Genomic DNA, 24,025 nt, shown 5'->3' on the forward strand with positions numbered 1-24,025 from the left:
CAAATCGAGTTCGTATCGCACCGTTCCTTCACACGCGTATTAAATGACAAGCGTCAGCGGGACGGCAACATACGATGTTCGAGTTTTGTACTTCGTGGTATAGAGCCAGGCTCAAACGTTGGCCGAAATAGCTGCCTGCCTTCTGGTCGCCAGTTATTTTTACCAACCGCGAAAAAATCTCTTTTACGAGTTCCTTCGCGTCTGGACCCCATGGGCCTTTAAAAAAATATTATTATCTGATTATTAATAAGGATAAATTCTGTGTAAGTGAAGGTTAATATAGCTTCAAATACTTACAGGAAACCTGATTATATCATCACAGCTGCTTTTAGTTGCTTCAACGAAATATTCCATCCAGAATGAGAATACTTGCTGTTCTGGTGAAGATTCTTCGTTTTTTTTCCTAAATCTACAACACGTTTTAAAAAAAAAGTCTGAAAAGGGTTGTGTTACAGTGTATTTAAAAGCATGTTTTCGTAAAGGGTCCAATATCGGCTCGCATACTCAATGAAAGTCCGAATGTACTGTTTGTCAGAATGATCGTTTGTCATAACTCTTTTTTCTCTGAATCCAATGATTGTTAAAAATTCTTATAAAATAAACCTAATCTAACCTATAGTTTTCTATAGGATGACCATTTAAAATTTTCAGAAAAACATAAGGTTTCAGTGCGAAAAAAATTCTGACAAACGATGATTCGGACAAAAATTACGGTATGACTAGCGAAGAGTATGCGAACTTTGGCGCTCCCTTTCGTAAGTGATGCTGTAGTATAAGGCAAAACTAATTTATTCGCACAAATCCAGTGCGACTATATTATGTCAATACAGAATGCATTGAGCGCGCAGTGAGCGTAGCCAGCAAATAATACATTTCATAAACTTTTAAAAAGACAGAACAACTAAATAATAATATCGAAGTTCATTTCATCATACAACGAGCGAGCGAAGCGAGCGAGCAAGATACCCCTCTTACTCGCTCGCTTCGTTTTTAACAATCAAAACAAATCTCAAACCTGTCAATAAGTTCAATATTTCCAATAGTACTCTTCAAGTACCAGTTAGGCGGTTTCAGTTTGAACATACACTCGGCAGCCTGAATGGCCTTCACGTAATCTTGCGCAAGTACTGAGATCTCGAAGAATGTGGCCACATCCCAATAGTCCTTTAGAGATGATAGGCTGCCTTTCTTTCCTATTAGATGATTCAATACCATACCTGTGAAGATTAAAAATTAAAACATCTGAATTGAAACTAGTTGCTGCCCGTGACTTCGTAAGTAACAATTTAGTAAGGTATCCCTCACGAATAAATAAAAGTATTACATATTTTTCTCGAAAGTCCCATTGATTCGCTAAAATTTGTTCAGTGGTTCAGGCACCAAACCTAAAATAAACTAAATAAACTGAATGTAAGTTCCCGCGTTTGAATTAAAATTCCGCTCTAATCCTAATGGTTGAAAGCTCCAGACTCTATCCCGATATTCCCGATCCCGTGGGAATATCGGAACGAACGATTTTACTGGATTAATTATTTATGTTTTTAATGTATTCTTACCTATGTGTTGTAATTCCTGAGAGTTTTTAAAGTCATTTCCCGCTATGACGAGTAATGTTGCTAAATTGATTCCCGCATATTCGTTTGGTTGTACTTCAAATCCTTGTCTATACCTAAAACAAAACATTGGATAGTTAGTTACAGCACGCGACACGGAATTCTGAAGAACTGGGTTCCATTTAAAGACACAGTTTTACAGTAAAGACAGTGCTTTTCTTGATTTCTGTTAACTTAGACAGACGACTCAGTTCCTTGACAGAAACTATCCGGTAAATAACTTTTTGGCCAAATCGAAAAAAAAATCAAACACAAAATAACGTCAGCCATTGTTAAAGATTAATTGTAAAATTCACAAACTTGACGAGTGACATTTAATTACACATAAGAGACACTCGTAAAAAAACTCACTTTTTAACTTTATTTTGCTAAATATTATGTGAATTAAGAGCACTTTAGTTAAGGCCTTTAAAAAAACATCATAAATTAAGAACATATACACTGTTTAACTGCGCATAATTATCTTAACTTAGATTTAAACCACTTAAAAAAAAACTTAATTTAACCTGTGGAATGTTCCCTTAATGTTAACGGAAATCAAAAATAACACAGTATATTTTCTGCTGTTTTACGTGTCCTACTCACTTACCAATGTATAGCGTTATTCAGACTTTCCATATCAGTGTGTTGAGATTCGACGAACTTATCCTTATAAATACGCCCGCAAAGGCACAGCATGTCCGGAAAACGGTTCTCTTTCTTCTCCAATGCCTTTACGCATACTTTTAGAGCATTTTCCCTGTCGCCTTCTTTGTTTCTCCTGAAAGAAAAAATAGACATGCGTGACTTTGTGAATGAACTTCAACTTACGTGTTTTTTTAATATGCACGCTAAAGTTATTTTGCTCGCGGCTTTGTCTACAGCAAATTTGCAAATGAAAGTAGCCTATGTTCTACTCGTGACCACGGCCACTGTAATGTTGCCGAAACGTCGAGGTAAATATTACTCGTGTGTGTTAGCGTGATAAGTCCTGTGCGTGGTATTTTGACTATAGCCTATGTTCATCTGGAATAGTTTAAATTACTTTCTGTTAGTGTAAGTTTTTTTTTATTGTGCAGTATTTATAAGAAAATGAAATTGCAATCTCACCTGTTCATAGCGAACGCGTACAGAAACCTAATAATAGGCATGTTGATATAGTTCTTCCTGTTCATCACAGTTTTCAAGTCATCCACAACTTGCACTATGGCGTCGTAGTCTTGGGTTTCCCGGTAGGATATCAACATGTTCAGTATAGTGTCCCCGGAGAGTACCGCTGGATCGTCGAGACGTCGGCGCATAGCGTGCAATACGTTGGCGAGGTCTGCACCGCTGTATACTTCCCGGGCTTTGCGAAGGTCAGACAGGAATTTCTCTTGTAGATGTGCCCTGGAACAGCGAAGGATAAGGCTTGACTGGTGACCGTAATAGGCAGTGAAGGAATCAGCTGCTCTACAATCATGAAAGTAATAACAGACGCTTTACTACGATGTTCAGATGTTAGCACATTACATGTGAGGTTGGATCCGCTCTGACTCGATCGTCAGGTGCTACACAATCGACTCTGTGACATAGTAGCGATGATCATAGTATGATCATATTGGTCTAAATATACCTACAATCAAATTATACTATTATCTGGGTGATCGGGTCAGGATGGTCTTAGTGCAGGGCATCGGCAACGCGCGGCCCGCCGCGGGCCAGTATGCGCCGAGACCTATCTCACCTTGCCGGTCCTTATGACCTACCTACAATAGATAACTAGGTAGATCTATTGGCTCTGTGCACGACATCAACGCCACCTAGCGTCCGCAACTTTTTTGGCTCTGACATTGTGACAAAAATCAAACCTATAACGTATTAATTTATAATACAAAATTACTGTGATACCGTGATTTGGGTGGACAAAAGGTTGTGAATTCATTTTTGGTCATTAAAATTAAATGAGGTAAGTAAAATTTATTCAAAAAGTGTGTTTTATTTTCGTTATGTCAGGGTTTGTTTACTTCATGTTTAGTTGTACTTTTACTGTAAAACGAAAAGATAAAGCTATATTATTGGTTTCTTTGGATGATAATAAAATTATATAATTGTTCTTATATCACTGGTAATAAATTAAATATCGTTTTCAGATCAAAATTAGTATCCTTTTGAAGACCGGTTTTGTGAGTATGACTCAATATAAAATTTCAACCACAAACCGATTCATAAGGAAAATTGTTGCTGGACATGTCCGAGATTCAATAATTAAAGCTCGCATCATAGCACTAACATCTATTACTAAAATTAGGTAGATAAAGTCTATACAAATTGCTTTGTTAATGACAGATTAATATGAGTATGACAGACAACAGAGCCTAGATTATTTCTTCTTTTGGCCATTATGAGCGCTGCGATAGATTTCATTACCCCCACCTAGTACTTCGCACCCTCCCAATATTTTTTGCAGGTGGTAGGACCTTATGCAAGGTCCGCCCATATTGCTACCACCATCTTGCTCGCTAATCCTGCCGTGAAGCAGCAGTGCTTGCACTGTTGTGTTTTGGCGTGGAGAGTAACTTGAGGTATCCCATCTTAGGCCTCTAGGCTGGCAACGCATCTGCAATACCCCTGGTGTTGCAGATGTTTATGGGCGGTGGTGATCTCTTACCATCAGGAGACCCACTTGCTCGTTTGCCATCCAGTTGAATATTAGGTAGGTACCAAAATGTAACAAAAGTCTGTCTGCCAAAAGGTTGCCGACCCCTGTCTCAGTGGATGCCAATCATGCATATTTGGGAGTTACAATACCACAACAGATAGATACACGTCACGCGCTCCTCTAATTACATGGGAGGCAAAACAAGGCACTACAATAGACCAAAAGTGAAATTTCATGTTTACTTTTACAATTCAATACAGGGATAGTTACATTGACTATAACTAATAGAATACTTGTTTTGAATGCACACTATGGTTATTATAAATATCTATTGTAATCGATGGATTTTCCCATAATAATTAGATTAATTACTGGAGGTATTAACTACTTATAATATTATTAACGTAGAACAGTTCAATATCAAATTAAGGAAGTCGTAATAAAATGCATAACTATACTAGCGTCGCTATCATCTGATCTCTGGGGGCATAAAACCATGTTATGCACCCCTCGCTCGCTCTCGGGAGGATATCGGATCTACCGCTCGCACTTCGCAGCGGCTTGCGAGCGAGATCTGATAACTAGAGATGGGCCGAACATGGGTTTCACCGAATACGAATATTCGGCCGAATGTTCGGTAAAATTTGTACCGAACGAATATTCGGCGATGTTCGACATAATTGACTTATAAGTAGAAACTAGAAATATGATTAATTTTTGTTGAAATGTTGAAATTTAATCATGCAACTTGATTAAAACAAAAAACTTGCCTTATTTATCACAATAAAGACCTGATTGATTATATTAACATATTATTTTATTATAAAGATCACTGTAGTTTAATCTCAAAACAGCTACCTACATACTTATATTTTGTTTACAATTTTTTTTTTTGCCAACAAACTGTCATGCAGTTTGGCAGATAATTTTCTTTAAACAATGTATTGTTATTTGAGAAAATAATAAAAAAAAAAATACCCATCTGTTGTATCTACTGTTATTGGAATTATAACTACAGTGTCAACAAAAACATAAAAGCTTCACTGTACCTCATAAAAACAAAACATTTATCATTCAACTCATACATGGCTCAATACAGTAAAAAGTTTGAGTACCACTTTTCCGAACATTCGGTGATTTAGTCGAATATTCGGCCGAATACGAATATTCGGTAAACCTGCCGAATATGCCGAATACCGAATATAAAACGAATATTCGGCCCATCCCTACTGATAACTTCCTAAAAGCGAGCGAGAGGTTCGGAACATGGTTTTACCAGTAACTCTAGAGCTCAGATGATAGCGGCGCCCCACTACGTCCCACTGCTGAGCACAGGGCTCATTCAGAATAAGTACTGTATAAAGTTTAAAGTATGATGACCAGATGGTCCCAAAGGAAGACCAGCGCCGTTCGCAAGACCAGCAGGTTGCTGATTTGGGACCATTTCGTGACATGCATAACTAATTAATTTTTCACACCTCTCCTTCAGAAAAGTAACTTTTCCTCCCTGGCGAGAGGGAGCAAAGTGCCACTTTTCTGTTCAAGGCTTTTCTAAGTGTTTTATATTGCAAATGCCATTTTTTGAAGTTTATAATTGTAAAGCCACGCCATTTTCTATGCTGGTTGTTCTTTAATAATATTTAAATTTATTTTTTTCAAGTTTCTTCATGCTCGGTGTGAAAAGTTGTATGAGCCACTCGGGAGCAAAATTATTTTCATCTTGGGCGTTAACACTTGAATCCCTCATTACGCTCAGGATTCTACATTAGAATCCCTCGCTACGCTCAGGATTCTATTGTAGAATCCTTCGCTACATTCTGGATTCAATGTACGCCCTCGCCGTAAATACACCATTTTGCTCCCTTGTGACACAAATAACTATTTATATTTTTATTAATTCTTCTCATTTTTGTCACGAATAAATGTTTTCTTCCTTTCTTTATGTGTTCCGGAGCCAAAATGGCAAAAACGGAACTGTTGCAGAACCTTTTTGATACAAGCCTTTATCATTTTTTGGCGTGGCATCTTCACCCTGTCACCACATTCTCAAGTTCTATTGAAAAATATTAAATATATATCTATTGAAAAAGTTCACAAAAGCTTACTTGGTTTGCACTTCGACGTCCTGCAGTATATTCCGGAGCCTCAGCGTCAGGTGCTGCTTGGGGTCAGCGACCTCTTCCCCCTTAAACTTGGTGGCGGCCGGATTGGTCATTACGCATGTACCCGCGTCAGTCAGCTTGTATGACACGAAAAGGAAGTTTGGGAGCGACGCCTGAGGGAAATACAGGGAAGTATAAAAATTAGGGATGGGCCGAATATTCGTTTTATGTTCGGTATTCGGCAGGTTTACCGAATATTCGTATTCGGCCGAATATTCGGCTAAATCACCGCATGTTCGGCAAAGTGGTACTCTTCTTTTTACTGTATTGAGCCATGTACGAGATGATTGTTAAATGTGTTATTTTTATGAGGTACAGTGAGGCTTTATGTTTTTGTTGACACTGTCACTTGTAGCTTTATTTCCAATAACAACAGATAAAAAGAGATGGTTATTAATTAAAAACAAATTATAAGTATGTGCTGTTTTGAGATTAAGCTACTTACACAAAAAATTAAGCAAATTTCTTGTTTTAATCAAGAGTCGCATGATTAAACATTTCAACAAAAATTAATCATATTTCTAGTTCTGCTACGCAGTTTGGCAGTGTAATTTACTTTGTAATCATTTAAATGTGTCATTATGAAATAAACGATTAATAATAATAGTTTCTACTTAGGAATCAATTATGCCGAATATTCGGTTCAGTAAAAGTTTTACCGAACATTCGGCCGAATATTCGTATACGGTGAAACCCATGTTCGGCCCATCTCTAATAAAAATGACGTCATTCAGTGTGTCATATTGTAAGTACTAACAATCGTTCATGTTCTTAATATAGGCCATGCTTTTTTTTATTCCGTTAACTGCCACAGATGACTTAGTTCACTGATAGAAATAACCTGGTACTTAATTAACTTTTTGGCCTAATAAAAACATTTTATTTTCACATATAATTAAATATAGGTATTCAGTTCACAGCCATTCAGATCAGTTTCACCATGTCTGTCCGTCTGTCTGTCTGTCTGTCCGCGGCTTAACTCAGTGACCGTTATTAGAACTAGAAAGCTGTAATTTGGCATGAATATACATATCAGTCACGCCGACAGTGGAAAAATAAAAATAAAAATTTTTAGGGTACCTTTCATACACGTAAAATAGGGATGAGTTTTTGTAAAAAAAAATATTTTTAAGGCAAAGTTAAGGTAAGGCAACCCTACACTGAGCATGGCCCGACATGCTCTTGACCGGTTTTTTAACTTTCTCTTGCCTTGCTTTATTGTTTTATTTTGGTAACCGTAAGAGTTAAGCCATTCTTAGAGATATTACCCGTTGAATATTCCCCAAAAAGTTAACATTGTGTATAAAAAATAAGAAATACCCTATTTCAAGATGCATTTGGCCCCGTCACAAATATTGCGAGACCGGAGGAGCAACCAGCGATTTCTTTGTTCATTGCCCGGCCAGAACGCTGACTGCAAAGCGGTTATTTAACAACACACGCAATGTATAAGAATATTTGAAAATCGTCGCACATAGATGTATCCGGACAGTTACTCGTAGATGTATAGCTGATTCAATAAGTCAGGTAATAAAGGTGTCGTCGCATGGTTGTGCTCGTAGGGCAATTGATAAATTGAGAGCAATAGCTATTGAGATGATATCTCCAAGGCCGTAGACGGAATATAATCGGAATACATATATGCTTGCATAGTAATCTTCTATTTATTGACAAAGTTCAGTAGATAACATAGGTAGTGAGTGACCACCTTCTGTTTTTAAACTGAACTTACGTTTTATGTCCTAATTTTAAGACAATAAGCACAGGACAGGACATAATTGTTAAGAAAAGTTCCTGTAACTAAATACATTGCATGTTTTGTAATGAAAGTTCTTGTGACAAAATACATAACGGCACGTTTGCAATCAAGCACCAAATCAAAGTTTATAAGTAAAAAGTATTGGTGGACAATTAATAAATAGATAAACACTTTGTTTATACATCATGAATATTTTTTTTTTATTCGACTGGATGGCTGGCAAACAAGCAAGTGGGTCTCCTGATGGTAAGAGATCACCACCGCCCATAAACATCTGCAACACCAGGGGTATTGCAGACGCGTTGCCAACCTAGAGGCCTAAGATAGGGTACCTCACATGCCAGTAATTTCACCGGCTGTCTTACTCTCCACGCCGAAACACAACAATGCAAGCACTGCTGCTTCACGGCAGGATTAGCGAGCAAAAAAAAACGAGTTAACATCGTAATTTAAAAAACTAGCAATTGTTTAGCAGTTTTTACCATACTTCTTATCCTTAAATTGCCAAGGTCGAAAAATTAGCATTATGTACAATTACTTGGCTAGTCACTATTGATTAAAACGTCTGAGTCATTCATTAATGTTTGTTTTGTTTGTCCATTCTCGGAATTACTTTAATTCATTAATGAAAATAGTATTAACCTCAATAATAAACTGAAATTGATTGTGAGAATTTAATGTATGCAATATGTTTAAGTTTGTTGTGTCATAAAACTAAAATTGTGTAGGTATTCTACAAATGCTTAAGCTTAATATATTCCTTCTTTATATATCTACTAGCTTATGCCCGCGAGTTCGTCTGCGCGGATCTAAGTTATCGCGCGGTGGCGCCCTCTACCGGAATAAAAGGTACTTATCCTATGTTGATCCTTGGTGGTCAAACTACCTAAGTATATGCCAAATTTCATCAAAATCGGTTCAGTGGTTTCGACGTGAAAGCGTAACTGACAGACAGACAGACTTACTTTCGCATTTATAATATTAATATTAGTAGGGAAGTAGGGATATCCATTATGCATATCTGAGGCCTTTTATGTAGCTCACAAAGAAATAAACCAATGTGGATGCATTTTTTTCTAAATAATATAATTAAATTACCATAATTTGTGTCATCATTATCATCATCATCTCAGCCTATATACGCGCCGCTGCAGGGTGAAAGAAAGAGAGGGCTTGGGCCGTAGTTCCCACGAGTGCCCAGTGCGGATTGGCAACTTCACATGCACCATTAAATTTCTTCGCCGGTGTGTACAAGTCTCCTCACGATGTTTTCCTTCACCATAAAGCTCAAATTTCGCACGTAAATTCCGAAAAATCTTAAAAGTTACTGTAGTGTACATTCACTACACTGGAAACTATCATCTTATTCCACAGAGCTTACCTTAAGCCGCAACGTTGAATCTGGATCTACATCGTTGTACAACAGCACATTCTCCTTCATGTCAAAGCTCTCCCGCACCCCGAGATGGTAAAGTAAGGAGCTCTGCTGCACCTGCATACTCAGGTCTACAAGTGCTACGTCAGCATTATAAAATGTATCCAGCACACTTGTCTCTCCAAAGTCCAGCTTTTCAAACTGAAAATACATTAAATACATATTTAGGAAATGTCACATTGAATTAAGTTTAAAAAAAATAATTAATGGAAGCTTTTTTGTTCACTGTACTTGCACTGTCATCTTATCTACACCATCATCATCATCATCCCAGTTTCTGTAGGTACGTCCCACTTCATACATCACAGTGCAGGGCACAGTCCTCTCAAAATGAACAAGCTTGAGCCTTAATTGAGAACTTTACACACACTATTGAATATCTTTACAGGTGCGTACACATTACCTCACAATGTTTTCCTTTACTGTAAAGCTTATGGTAAATTTCATATGTAATTTCACGCTAAATATTTGAAAAATTCAGGTTCCAGAAAGCCCAGATGTAAGCCCACAACCTGCTGCTTGAGTGACCATAGACCAAACCACTAGGCGCCCACACTTTTGACCAAACCTTATCATCCCTAGAAAGCGTAAAGTTCCTGCAGGATGCAGATGAAATTGCAGGCAACAGCCAGTATAAAACCCTTGACTTTGTTAATTATTTTTCTTAAGCCACATCACTCCCGATAAACAGTTCTATTTGCAAAAACTCTTTTATGAGAATGAACTTCAATATTTGCTTACCTTACTTACTTAATAGCACACACAAATTGGAATTAAAATAGTGTCAACTACTGTAACTACTGTACAATGACTGTACAATGAGGGCTATCGTTTTTTTTCTCACTAGATGGCGCACTGTTGCGTGAGGTTTTTAAGTATGGCTGTCAAAGTCTGTTATTACGGGCGTGAAAACAAAGTTTACATTAAAATCATATTTAATACACCTTAAAACCGTGCCATAAAAATATCGAGCATGCCACAGTGTTGCATAGTCCCCGTTTTGTTCGGAAAAAAGGGAGGACAAAGGTTTCCGAAAGACAAAACTGTCTCAAAACACAGATATTCATTGCCCCGGAACGCATATTTGCTATAATTAATTTCAGATATTGCAAAATATTCACAAATTTATTCTAATTATAAATAAACCCGCGTAGCTCACCCAAAAACTATGAGATTTGACATTTCGGAGACCTCACGCTACACTAGCGCCTCTAGCGGCGAATTCATTCGCGATAGCCCTCATTGAAAGAGCCAACAGACCTCATACCAGTCCAAAGAGGTGTCCGACAAGGAGATGTTATATTATATCCCCTAAGCTATTCACCAATGCTATGGAGGATATTATATTCAAGACAGTGGACTGGAATGGCAAGGGAAACAACGTTGACGGCGTTTATCTTAACCACCTGCACTATGCTGATGATATAGTTATAATTGCTGAAAGTGCCGAAGACATGCAACTCATGTTGGAGCAACTATATCAAGCGTCCCTGCGAACGGGTTTGAAGATGAATATGGACAAGACAAAGGTTATGGTGAAAGCTGATCTCACACCGAATCCCATTTAATTGAATGGAAGACCGCTGGAGCAGGTGCAAGAGTACACATACCTAGGACAGGTGATAAAGTTAGGCCGGGACTCGATGATGGACGAGATAAAAAGAAGGAAACAGTTAGCATAGGCAGCCTTCGGAAAGCTAAGCTATGTGCTGAAGTCCAAAATTCTCCAATTGTTGAAAACAAAGGTGTTTGATCAGTGCATGCTACCGGCTATGATGTATGCTTGTGAGACATGGACATTGACGGCTGGGATAACCCACGAGTTGAAAGTGACGCAGCGTAACATGGAGCGAGTCATGCTCGGCATAATGCTACGCCATGGAGTCCAGAACCAGTTTTTTAGAAAACGCATGAGAGTGGTTGATGTGGGACATAGTCGCAAAGCTGAAATGGGCTTGGGCCGACCACATGTGCCAACGACACGACGAACGGTGGAGTAAGCGCGTTTTGGAGTGGAGACCCAGTGTAGGCAAAAGAAATGTGGGCAGACCGCCTGCTCAATGGTCCGATCACATTGTGGAGACAGCAGGACCGGTCTGGAAGAGAGACAGATAGTCGATCTGGTTGGAGAAAGGTTGAAGGGGCGTATGCCCAACGGTGGGCGAAAACGCGCTGAAGAAGAAGAAGAAGAAACTACTGTAAACTTTACTGAATCAGTGTCCACAACTTCTTCAACATCATCATGACTTTCGCCATCCAAGTGGACAATCTGTGGTCAATTGATGAAAAAAAAACTTACATGGATGTGATGCAGATTTCCATTGACCAAGTCAGCAGCCAACCTGACTTCTTCCAAAGCCCGTTTTCTATGAGCGATATTGGTACTTTGTGTCACGTCCAAAACACACGCGATATCCATCCGAGGCCTTGCATTTGAGGCCCCGGGCTGCACCGTAGCGTTCGAGCCATCACTACACACGCTTTCGCAAATACTTCGCACTTCACCTAAAACAACAAGTACAACAACAACATGAAAATACCAACACAAAACTTTACCAAAACACTGAATAACAAAGTTCACTTTGTTCCACACCTGTGTCTTCTTGCGGCGTAGAAGTGCTTGCAGCGCCAAATGTTATCATTTTCTCATGTTACCATCAACATTTGGACAGTTTTAATAATTCATTTCAGTTTTAATTCAACGTAGCGAAATAACTCAGCGTAAATTCCCTGCTAGTGGCTTGTTATTTAACACTAGTGATGTGCTTGTGCACAACTATCAACATACTGAATTACTGAGTAGACAGAACGATCGACGTATGTATGTTGATGTTGAGCTATGTTGATTGTAGGTAGTGTAGAGTAGACTCTACTCTACACTACCTACAATCAACATAGCTCAACATTCTGTTTAACTCTGTTAAAAACAATAATGTAATAATAACAAAAAAAAGCAAAAAATACACATAATAATCGAATAGATTTATAGATTGTAGTCTGCAAGTAGGTAAGTATATAAAACGTAGATATTCTTTTGCATAAAACGTTAATCTTTTTTGCTCTCTTATTTCTATGGATTTAGGTTAAATAGAGTCCAATCTATCCCACTGCAACAAGCCTGGCCTTTTGTATTTTTGTGCAAAGAGACTTAATATACCCTCAATAATAGTTTTCTAAATAAAAGTCTACGTACATAGTTGATTCAACAATATAAAGTTGCCTTGTTAAAAGTATGTCATTATATGGTTGCCAAGACCAGAATTAGGCAACCCATTTGCAATTGATAATTGTATGTGGGTCATACGAAAGTTTCTGGATTTTAATAAATAAGGCAAGGCATTATTATTTATTATTATTATTATTAGTTGTCTTCTTACTTGCACTATACTATGGATTCTTTAAGTCTGAAATAAATGATTTTTATTTTATTTTATTATAATTTTAAGTTTTTTTTTATATGTATGATGAATAATATGATTAAAATAAATATTACAGTAAGCTCAATTATTAAAATTGTTAGTTATTACAAAAGAAAAGTAGAAAAGAGCAAACTACTTTTTATAAAAAATGGCTAATTACGTCTTATGATACCTCTCATGTTAAAATCCGTTCAGCCGTTTAGGCTGCAGCGAGGACCAAAGAAATGGACGCTCGAAAAACAACCCTCTTTCGGGCAGTCGAGTAATAAAAAGTAAGTATCTATTTGCCGAAAGTCTTACAAAAATCGTACTTAATCCCTTTTTTCTTTCTTCCAAGTGCCTAGTTCCAGAAACTTTCAGTATGCCCTAAGTTTTTCTTATCTTATGTATAAATTTTCTTTACAGCTACCTCATAGCATGCCGGGACCATTGAGCAGATACGAACAGAACTGGCCAAGTAGGAAGGAATTACGGTATTTTTTTGATGTCCTAAGCGAACATAGCTACTTATTGGACTTTAGCGTGGCCCCCATGAGTTTTGGCCCTAGGGCATGGGTCCTTTTTAGGGATGACGGTAAAAATCACTAAATAACAAATGAGAGTTTATAAATATACCTTTACCATTTACCATATCTCCTACCAGTATATAAAAAAAAACATAACGAAACACTTCGTGTGACGATCACATCTGCATGTTCCGTCTTTCTTTTCAGTAAAAATTAAATAAATCAGATTCGCTCGGATTGTCCAACATAAAATGCAACATATTTTTTAAGACATCACTACTTTGCCCTTGAAATGTATTGTTTTCAGCGCCATCTAGCCCAAGATATTCCAACTCTTTACGACGTTTGCATGTTTACGTCAAACGTGTTTATTTATAGATGTCACTACCAGTTTATCCCGAGCATGAAGCGAGCATGCATCAAAACAAGGATTATTTTGATTTTTTTTTTTCAAATATATTATTATAAAAAAGGAAGGGGTCTAATTTTTGTTTAAAATTTCAATGATTTACATAAATAGCACTTGTTTTCGTGTTTTGGATACTATTCCTAATAAAATTGTGGTAATACCATTCCATACTACCTTGCGAAAGCGAGAGGGGGGTCCATTTAAATATTACATTACAGAAAACAAATAGCACCTTGAAAATTAAACAGAAATGATTCGAAATTTTCTCATTTTAAAATTCAACCAGATATTATGTTTTATTTAAAGTTCATTTTGGAACTGTGAATATTCAAGTCAATTGCAATCGCTTTCATGAATTATAGAAATAAAAAAAGACCTTAAGAACATCGTTTTAAGGTTGGTTCTTTGCTACAATTAAAACTTTGCTACTAAATGGTTTTCGACACATTCGCTGTCGTGAATACCAGGCTTGCATAAACAGGAAAATGTAGATTTAAAAGTGAGCGTATCTTGTGAGCGTTCCCCTATTCACCGCTAGATGGCGGTAGCTATCAAGTGTTTGCTTGGTGTTTACTTTTGACCTCTGTGCTTTTGACTTTACTGTGTGAAGGAAATTGGTTTGAAATAGGTAATAATCAAATTATTTATTCATAATTTATGAAATAAATGATTGTCCACGCACACGCCCATGCAAGAGCATTGCTAAATAACTAGGTATTTCAATTTTTCATTGAGGAATCAGCACAAAAATAAAAAGCCAGTAATTACGAAATGTTCAAAAATATTTTATTATTCATTTATAATCATAAATAAAATACATTTTATTGAATCTTGCATAAATGGCCTAATGTTTGTACCTACGTAAATTATAGTTTCGGAGATGTATGTATGAAATAAATATCTAAATAAATTTTCTTTTACAATATTATTATCCTTAATTAAAATGAACAGCAATAAATAATAACTAAAATGTAATAACATTATTATTTAAAGTTTAGAAGTTATTTCTTTGTTTTTATTCGCAGTACTTACTCTTAATTTAAACTGACTAGACTAGAGACCGAACTCTTTCGATGTGCTGGCACCTTGGTACATCACTTGCCGAGGATGATCTTGCGGGACGCGCCAAAGTTCTGGCCAGATTGTGTCGCCTGCTTATTTGTGCCGGCTTGCAGACCAATGACGGTTTGTCCTGCCCGTAGAACGTCTTCACTGAATTCACGTCTGTTTTCCTCAGCTGGTTTAGGTCCGAGGAAGGGACCGCGCCATTCAGGGTGCTTGTATGCCTGAAATTAGAATATGAATTCGATTGATTTGATTTGATCTATAAATCCATAGTAAAGAAAGTTCTAACCATTCGCTAACGAAGTGTTTGGGGACCTACTTAAACAAGAATGCAGAACTAAAAGAATGTATGTAGAAGTTTATACTGGATTTCAGGAAAAGAAAACGATGACTCGACGGTATACATACAATAATTCCATGCAAAATATGCTAGACTCAGTAGATGAATTAATTAATGAATAAAATATTGATTTATTGGATGTGGATTTTTATAATGGTGATACTCGTAAATACCTAGTTCGCTGCCGTTGTTTGTTCCAACAAGATGAAAGTTTTTTGTCAAAATACTTTATCGTTCGTTTGACCACATCATACCTGATGGTTAACGAAGATATGGCCTAAAATAGATCACACTGCCTACCTACTAAAAGCTCATTCATGCTTAATTTAAAGACGATCTATTCTGTGGTTCAGGGAACACAGGGGCAGGCGGGGAATCACAATCCTTAGTTGTGCCTGTGGTTGTGCGGGCAGAATGAATGAAACCGCTTTATGCTAATTTGGATGAAGATCCCGCATACCTCTAGTCGATTTGGGAAGGAAAGGACCCGTTGGATCGTAAGACTTAAGTTGTTCTATTTACCGTTCTTCCGATAGCGAAGATGCTCTGTGTAACAAGAACGATGTTCTTCTGGTCCCACAGGTCTGTTGTCTGGAACAGGTCTGTATCAGGGACGCCGTATTTGATGCACGCCTTTTGGAATCTGTAAAAAGTAATAAAATAATTATACTTTTTAACCTCAATTTAGCGGTAAATATAGAGTAAGAAATAACCTAGGTTGTGTACTTGTGTGTAAAGGTTGCAAGCCTGCCATTATAATACTAGGGATAGCAACTAATAATCAGGACACAATTTGGCACTTTTGAATTGACCATATGACTAGTCGGTAAATATATTGCTACACGTAACTACTACCTACGTTTCCATTATCACAAACATGTCACTAACTACTTCCATCTTATTTCTGAATTAATAGTTCCTTGACAAGGAGATTTCGAATGGATAGAGCTCTAACCTGCTCAACCACATTAGAAATAGTCGGAAGTACCGCGGCCATTAATACGTGACGTGACGTAAGCGACCCATGTACATCTTATTCCTTCTTCGTCCATCTTCTTTTTCTTTATCTGACTTTTTGGCCTTTCCAGTGTCAAAAAAAGATTTACTCAGAAACTCCTAGAGTACCTAATGTCTTCGAACAGGTTGAAGAGTATTCAGTCAATATTAAATGCTTACTGGCTAATGTTGTCCATGAACTTGTAGTCTCCTCCAGACACGTTGACCTTCGTGATGATGCCTGGTTGCAGCCTGTTCATCAGCTTGCAGAGGATGATGCCATCCCGCAATGCCAACTCGTAGGGCATATCAGGGAATCGCTCGCCGATGACGGCCTCTATCCATCTCTGAGCTTCAAGCTCCTTCTCGGGTTCGCGCTTGCCAGCACACTGGAAAGATTATCAAATGTTAGGTATAGGGTTTTGAGAATTGGATACTTAGATAAATATAGGTAGACCTCAATTGAAATTTGTGTCAATTGCTAACCGCAACTAATCAGCCCGGGAATTAAAGTAGACGTAAGATGTCTCGGCTCTGTTATATCGCGGAATGGACAGGAATTAAGACCGTCAAGCAACTGTTCAGATTGACGCTTGATAAGGAAAAATATAAGAAGCTGACTGCTAACCTTCAGTAGAAGTGGCACTTAAAGAAAAACTAATTAAATGATAGAGTTTTTCATCTAACGACCCGACGGTTACGGACCATTTAATTATTTTCATCCATTACTTTGCTTCTCTGCTACTAAATACACATACAGTTGCCTAAGTATGTGTGGCACATGTTTTTCATGCAGAAAATCCACCCTCTTCCTCACACAGACTCAATGACGAATACTATAATTTCTTAGTAAAAATAACTTGAAAATCGTACTTTAACAAACAGCCTACGAGTAGGTACAGTTTTTTAGTAATTAACTATTTTAAAAAGACCATACATAAGGAAATAGCAATTTAATGTGTCATCAACAGTTTCTCATACTTTCTGTGTTATAAAATCATACAATAGTAGGAAGGCGTCTCGTGGGACATTCTCATAATATAACTGCAAAGGACTGACTATTTACGCACAACGTCCGCCCATTACTTAGTCGGTTGCGTATTGCAACAATCTAGACGTTCTAATCTAAGAAACACTATATTGTTATAAGTACGTATCGTGAGGTTAACTAAGCGTAAATGCTATTTTGTACTTGCGCAAGGAAAATTTCTACGTAAAAAAAATTGTAAAGTAATTTATTAATAATATAAATTCAATGAGGGAAGTTTTTTGGCAAGAACAAACATGAATATACATGTAGTGCAGTGCATATAATACGAACACCTCTGCTAAGATCTGAAGAAGTTAATATAGGCGTGAACATGAGGCCGTATTCTCTAACGCGCTGCTGTTCGCAATCGCATTTCACTATCTCCTTCTTTACCCTCGTCTTATGCCTGTGATAGAAGGAGTGGTGAAAACTATTGCGATTCCAAGTCTGTTAGACAATAAAGCTTCTGATCTGGTAACTTAATTACCTAACCAACAAAAATTTGAAAACAATCGACTTTGTCACTTCAAAGTTCAATATCTCAAAAACGGCTAAACCTATTTTGATAAAACATGTCTAAGAACCATTGCTAGAAAACCTGCTTTCAATTTAAAAAACCGCGTTCAAATCGGTCCACCCGTTTAAGAGCTACGGTGCCACAGACAGACGCACAGACACACATAGTGGTCAAACTTATAACACCCCTCTTTTTGCGTCGAGGGTTAAAAACAGATTGTACTTGACGTTAATCCATATCCTGTCAAAAAGAGATCAAAGTGGTTAATTAATCTCTATTATATAACATCTGTTTTTGTAAATGTTTGAATTCAGCACTACTTTTCTTTATTTATTGAATCAGGCGTTACTTTGCGGAGGTCCATATCAATGAACTAAAAGAATTTCCTTGCTCACCCGCGACCTTACGATAGCTAAGCTTATGCAAAATATGCGTGTTCATGCAGTTCCTCCACCTCCACACTGTAAGAACACACACAAATCACACAAACTCATCTATCACCACCACCACACTACACTGACGCGTTTCGAACTCAACCAGAGCTCATCTTCAGAGTGACACAACCGTACACCATGCTACCAGTTGTTAGACTAACGAACCACAACCAAGTACCCACATATGTTTTATGAAACAAAACAAAACTACCCACAATTTTTTTTTTTTAACCGTCATCAACCAAGGCATGTTGACAAGGCGTGTTTCTCAACATGCCTTGACAGTACATAAATGAAAATCAAGGCAGTTTTGAAGGACGGTTAAAATAAAAAATAATTAAAATTTGTGGGTAGTTTTGTTTTGTTTCATATAAAACATATGTGGGTACTTGGGGATTTACAGTGACAAATTAAAAACGGTGTGGTTGTGGTTCGTTAGTCTAACAACTGTAGCAGAGAGGGGTAGAGTGTCGATCGCGACTCGGTTGTGTTTAAATTTCAATTAGCGGAAAAAATATATATTTTGTTTTTATGTATAAATAATACTAATAAGTTGCTATTCCTTTGTCGTTATATGGTGGTGGTTGTTATAGGTAAGTTTTTCCTGGTTTTGGTTTGGATTTAATCCGTAGAATAGTTTTAATTTTATTTTTGTTTGTGTTTGGGGGTAGTCCATGCCAGCTTCCTCATGGAAGAAATGGATGGCTTGGACGACCCTGGAGGAGGGAATTTTTCCTCAATTGTTAGTAATGTCGATTTAGCTCAACATGAGCAATTTGAAAGAGAACAAGCGAAACTGATTTCCCTTTCAATGAAGGAATTTGAGGGGAAAAAATGCGCGAGGAAGCAACGCAATAAAAAAAAAAGAAATTCTAATAAAAGTGATGGTGAGCGATGCCGTTCAAGGTCCGCTTCATCTTCTGGGACTCAATGCAAAGCCCGGTCAGTGATAGCCAAAAGGATACACCGCTCCCCTTAGGCCAAAATATCGTCAGTCAGACTCCGCCATCGTTCTCTCCCCAGAACATTTAGTTACACACCCACCTACCCAGAATGAAACTCAAACTCCTGCCTCCCCTTTACACCGATAGGACGAGAAAAATATTCTGAACGTGATCAGGGGCCCTTTATTGTACACGTCCAGAGAATAGAAGTTTCTCCAGATTCAGGAACCATTTTGAACCCGGTAGCGTTTGGTCTTTTTTTACAAAAACGAAAAAGGGAATTCCCTAATATAATTGACGGCACTGTTAAAAGGATTGGGCGCAACAGAGTGTCTATTAATTTCCACTCTGCTATCGACGCGAACTTATTTCTAGACCCCAACATTAGTCCATCATAAATACAAGGCATCTATTCCCTCGTTCAATGTTACTAGGATGGGATTAGTGCGGGGTGTTCCGTCTGAATGGTCCCCGGAAGAGATTTTAGAAAACATCCAGGTCCCCGACAATTCAGGAGGTGCCCGTCCTGTGAAGGCCCGCAGACTAAACTACAAAAAAAATAATCCAGATGGCACGTACTGCTGGCTTCCCGCACAAACAGTAGTAATAACTTTCGATGGCCAAGTCCTACCGAAAAGAATTTTCATGTGTTTTAACTCTCTCCCAGTAGAGCAATATGAACTACCTACTATTCAATGCTTTCGTTGCTGCCGGTTCGGGCACACAAAAGAAAAATGCCGCTCGACCCCCTCGCTGCTTCCGCTGTGGCAACTCCCACACAGGTGACTCCTGCAGGGCTGATGCAGAGGAAGGTTACTGCTGCAATTGCCCCGAAGGATTGGGTTCTGGTCACTTTGCCAATAGTAAAAACTGTCCGGAATACAACCGTCAACTTTTAATAAAAAAGTCAATGACCAGCGAAAAATATTTCATATGTAGAAGCATCTAATCTTCATGCTAAGATCACCCGCAAATCCTATGCAAATGCAACTTCATCTCCTTCAGGAGCATCTATGTCGTATAAAAAAACAACCTTTTATACTGCTCGTCCTCCACCTCCACCTCGTAAAGGATATGATAAAGAAGCCCACAATTCCATTATTAGAGACCCAGTTATTAACACAGGCCCTGTTTTTCCGGATAAACCTTCTGAAAAATCTAACGAAATTATCATTAACGAGTTGATCAAAATACTGTCTTATTTTGTGAAGGTATTCTCCCCTTCTAGCCCCCTGGCAGATAGTTCTTTGTTATCCCACGTTGCTCCACTTATTTCATCATTTCTGTTTTCTTCTAATAATGGATCAAGTAGTAATTCAGTGGAACTGCCGCAGTATCAGCAATAAAAAACATGACTTCATCTTTTTAATTAATAAATACAATCCTATTCTAATAGCCGTATCAGAAATATGGCTTAAAGTTGACAATAATTTCAAATTACCTGGGTACGTGTCTCTGATGGACTGCCGGGCAGATGACGTGCTGGATGTGCCTTGTTTATCAAAGACCACTGTCCATTCACTCCCATTCCCACTCAGCACAGCAATAGTTGGCACTCAATTTGTGCCCGCGTAGAAGGAATCACTTTTCTATCCTTGTACATTCCAAGCCCGTCTAATGAAATTTTAACTGAGTTAAGACATTTAATCGTGTCCCTCCCACAACCAACTATTATCATGGGTGATTTTAACGTTCATCATCACGTGTGGGGTTGTGATAATAATGATCTACTTGGAGAGCAATTTTTGGAAGTCATCGACTTGACAAATCTTTGTCTCTTAAATTCGGGATCCCCAACGTTACGTACGTTACCGGATCAAGCATCTAGTGCAGTGGACTTATCTTTATGCTCACCTACACTCGCCTCGCAGATTACCTGGGAAGTTCTGGATAGCTCGTATGGTAGCGACCACTTTCCAATTCTTCTTTGTCTTCAATCTCTATCTTTGAAAAGGCCTCCTATTACTAAACCCCTTTTAATTTACAATATTAATGGAGCTGACTGGGATACTTATAAAAAAAATCTTAAATAATGAAGTTAATTTTTTACCCCCAATTACCTCAAATTCAATTGAAAATTGTTCCGACGCCATTGTTCTTGCAGTTAAATCCGCCGCGGAAAAAGTTTTTCCTCTCAAGAATACTGCCCAAGGCAAGGTACCTTCCCCACCGTGGTGGGACAAAGAATGTACACAAGCGGTAAAAAACAGGAAAAAAGCTGAACATACGTATTCTGCCAATATGACGTCGGAGAATTTTTTAACTTTAAGAACCGTCATGGATGAAACTAAATTATTACTAAGGAACAAAAAGTTCGATAGTTGGAAGGAATTCTGTTCATCTTTAAGCCCTAACACCCCAGCTAAAGTAGTTTGGAATAACATAAAACGATTTAGAAGATCATATATCCCCCGCTCGTGTCTGTATCCTGCTTCGCAAGAATGGGCAGAGTCTTTTCTAACTAACATAGCCCCACCTTACGTACCAACAGCCTTGGATTTACCCGTAGATCATTTTATTACCGAGTCAGCAAATCCTTTAGATGAAAGTTTTTCTATCCAAGAACTTAAAAATGTTTTAAAATCTGTAAAAGATTCCACTCCGGGCCACGATGGCATACCATACTCCTTTATAGCCAAAGCAGGTGAACCCTTCCTTCAATATCTACTAAACCTGATAAACTGCATATTACATACAGGCCGTCCGCCCTCTTCCTGGAAATCCCAAATTGTTATTCCTATTCCCAAATCATCCAGAGATCCTAACGATCCACGATCACATCGTCCTATAGCTTTATCCTCAGTGTTGCTCAAGATCTTAGAGCATCTAATTAAAAACAGATTAGAATGGTTTATGGAGAGTGAGGGCCTGTTCGGGAATTCTCAGTACGGTTTTAGAAAGGGAAAAAGTACTATGGACAGTCTTAGCATTTTTACTTCTGACATTCGACTATCTTTTTCGAGGGGAGAGTCAGTAGTCGCTGTGTTTTTGGATGTGGAGGCCGCTTACGATAACGTCCAGCTCCCCATTCTCAGGGAAAAATTCCGCAAGCTGAGAATTCCGGAGAGGTTGGCCAATCTCGTGGGTAACCTTCTTTCAGAACGAAATATTACTTTTCGCGGAAGAGATCCGCAAATCAACCCCTCGCGATTAGTCTGGCGAGGACTACCGCAAGGATCTGTCCTTAGTCCGCTATTATACAATTTATATACACATGACTTGGAGGAATCTGCTGCAGGTTGCCACTTTTTACAATATGCGGACGACTTACTTATTTACTCCACTAATAGCGATATACAATCTGCCAGTGAATCAATTTCTACATCCCTTCACTCAGTAAACTCGTGGCTAATAAGCAATGGATTGTCTCTTTCACCGACTAAAAGTACCGCTGTCATGTTCACCCGAAAACGAGTAATCCCTATCGTAAATATTTCAATCCACGGCGTGGATATTCCTATAAGCTCTCATCATAAATTTCTTGGGGTGGTTTTAGACTCCAAACTGACCGGTGCCTTGCATTTTGAACACATAGCCAAGAAATGTGAACGAGGTCTTAACACACTTAGATGCCTCTCTGGGGTTTGGTGGGGGGCCCATCCTACGTCCCTTAGGCTGTTATACAATGCAACTGTTCGAAGTGTATTAGATTATGGTTCATATCTGTTAGTTCCAGGTAACAAGGCAGGATTTAGAAGACTCGATCTCATACAGTCGAAAGCCTTAAGAATTATATCGGGAGCTATGAGATCAAGTCCTATAAACGCGTTGCAGGTGGAATGCGCTGATCCCCCCCCTAAACTTGCGTAGACAATTTCTGGCTGACAGCTTTTTATTTCGTGCCCTTCAGTTCTCTCACCACCCCATACTTAACCGGTTGTTAGACATGAAATCTTCCCCCTATTGGAATTATAAAGATTTACCCTGCCTCGTGAAAAGTTTGCAGAAATTTCAATCCATTAAGGACCCAGTGCACCACTCTAAAAATCTACCTCTGTTCGAGTTCAAATACAGCACTATTGTCTACCAGCCTAGAGTAATTCTGGACTTCGATATTTGTCATAACGATCCACATGCCGACGAATACCTCCATCAAATTCTTAATCGAGAATGGCATGACTGGAACACGATTTACTCTGACGCTTCAAAGCTATCCCCAGTTGGCTGCGTAGGTGTAGGAATATACCACTCACAATATAACATTATTCAAAAAGTAAAATGCCCGCCGGTTACCTCCGTATTTACTGGGGAATGTATAGGAGTATTGGAAAGTGTTAAATACATTTTAATTTTTAAGTTAAAGAAAACCATTATATTTTCTGATTCACGTAGCTGCCTACAAGCTTTACTATCAAACCCTTTTTCTGTCAAGTTTCATAACCCAATTATATACCAAATCAAGGACTGTCTTATCACATGCAAATTACGGGGTTATGAAGTAACTCTTGTATGGGTCCCAGGTCACTCGGGGGTCTCTGGCAACGAAAAAGCTGACCAATTAGCCAAGGACGCAGTAGTGGATGGCGACAAGGTCCCTTTCAAGAATTATTGTCATGACGTACTAACATTATCGTCTGAATCATTAATGCACGCATGGTCTTCCTATTGGAAAATATCTAGCAAAAATAAGGGTAGGCTATTTTCTCTAGTCCAACCTGCAGTCTCAAGAAAACCATGGTTCGCTAAATCATTCATTCCAAAAAAGTATTGCTCAACCATCATTCGAATGCGTCTGGGACATTGTTGCATTGCCACTCATCTGGCGAAAATTCACAT

At 38.2% G+C, this 24,025-nt stretch overlaps 2 protein-coding genes across 4 annotated transcripts in view; both read right to left on the bottom strand.

Annotated features, from left to right (window-relative positions):
• The window catches only part of Ask1 (apoptotic signal-regulating kinase 1), a 43,810-nt gene extending 31,462 nt beyond the window's left edge, over window positions 1-12,348 (bottom strand). For all 3 annotated transcript variants that reach the window (XR_012451796.1, XM_074093595.1, XM_074093594.1), the window contains exons 1-9: window positions 12,183-12,348; window positions 11,889-12,094; window positions 9,536-9,730; window positions 6,339-6,508; window positions 2,703-2,981; window positions 2,203-2,373; window positions 1,557-1,669; window positions 1,016-1,217; window positions 298-409 (exon numbers count right to left, since the gene is read on the bottom strand). Coding sequence is in view for 2 of the 3 variants with exons in the window: in XM_074093595.1 (XP_073949696.1) it covers window positions 298-409; window positions 1,016-1,217; window positions 1,557-1,669; window positions 2,203-2,373; window positions 2,703-2,981; window positions 6,339-6,508; window positions 9,536-9,730; window positions 11,889-12,094; window positions 12,183-12,231 (1,497 nt within the window). In the remaining variant the exon portion in view is untranslated. The remainder of the gene's footprint in view (window positions 1-297; window positions 410-1,015; window positions 1,218-1,556; window positions 1,670-2,202; window positions 2,374-2,702; window positions 2,982-6,338; window positions 6,509-9,535; window positions 9,731-11,888; window positions 12,095-12,182) is intronic.
• Window positions 12,349-14,957: 2,609 nt separating this feature from the next.
• Window positions 14,958-16,741, bottom strand: LOC141431627 (muscle-specific protein 20-like). The gene is made up of 3 exons (XM_074092808.1): window positions 16,505-16,741; window positions 15,851-15,971; window positions 14,958-15,209 (listed from the first exon to the last, which is right to left on the bottom strand). Exons 1-3 carry the CDS (start codon window positions 16,630-16,632, stop codon window positions 15,018-15,020), a joined length of 441 nt encoding a protein of 146 aa, XP_073948909.1. The 5' UTR covers window positions 16,633-16,741; the 3' UTR covers window positions 14,958-15,017.
• Between the last annotated feature and the right edge of the window lie 7,284 nt (window positions 16,742-24,025).

This window comes from Choristoneura fumiferana, chromosome 10, assembly GCF_025370935.1.
Source record: "Choristoneura fumiferana chromosome 10, NRCan_CFum_1, whole genome shotgun sequence".
Lineage (NCBI taxonomy): Eukaryota > Metazoa > Arthropoda > Insecta > Lepidoptera > Tortricidae > Choristoneura > Choristoneura fumiferana.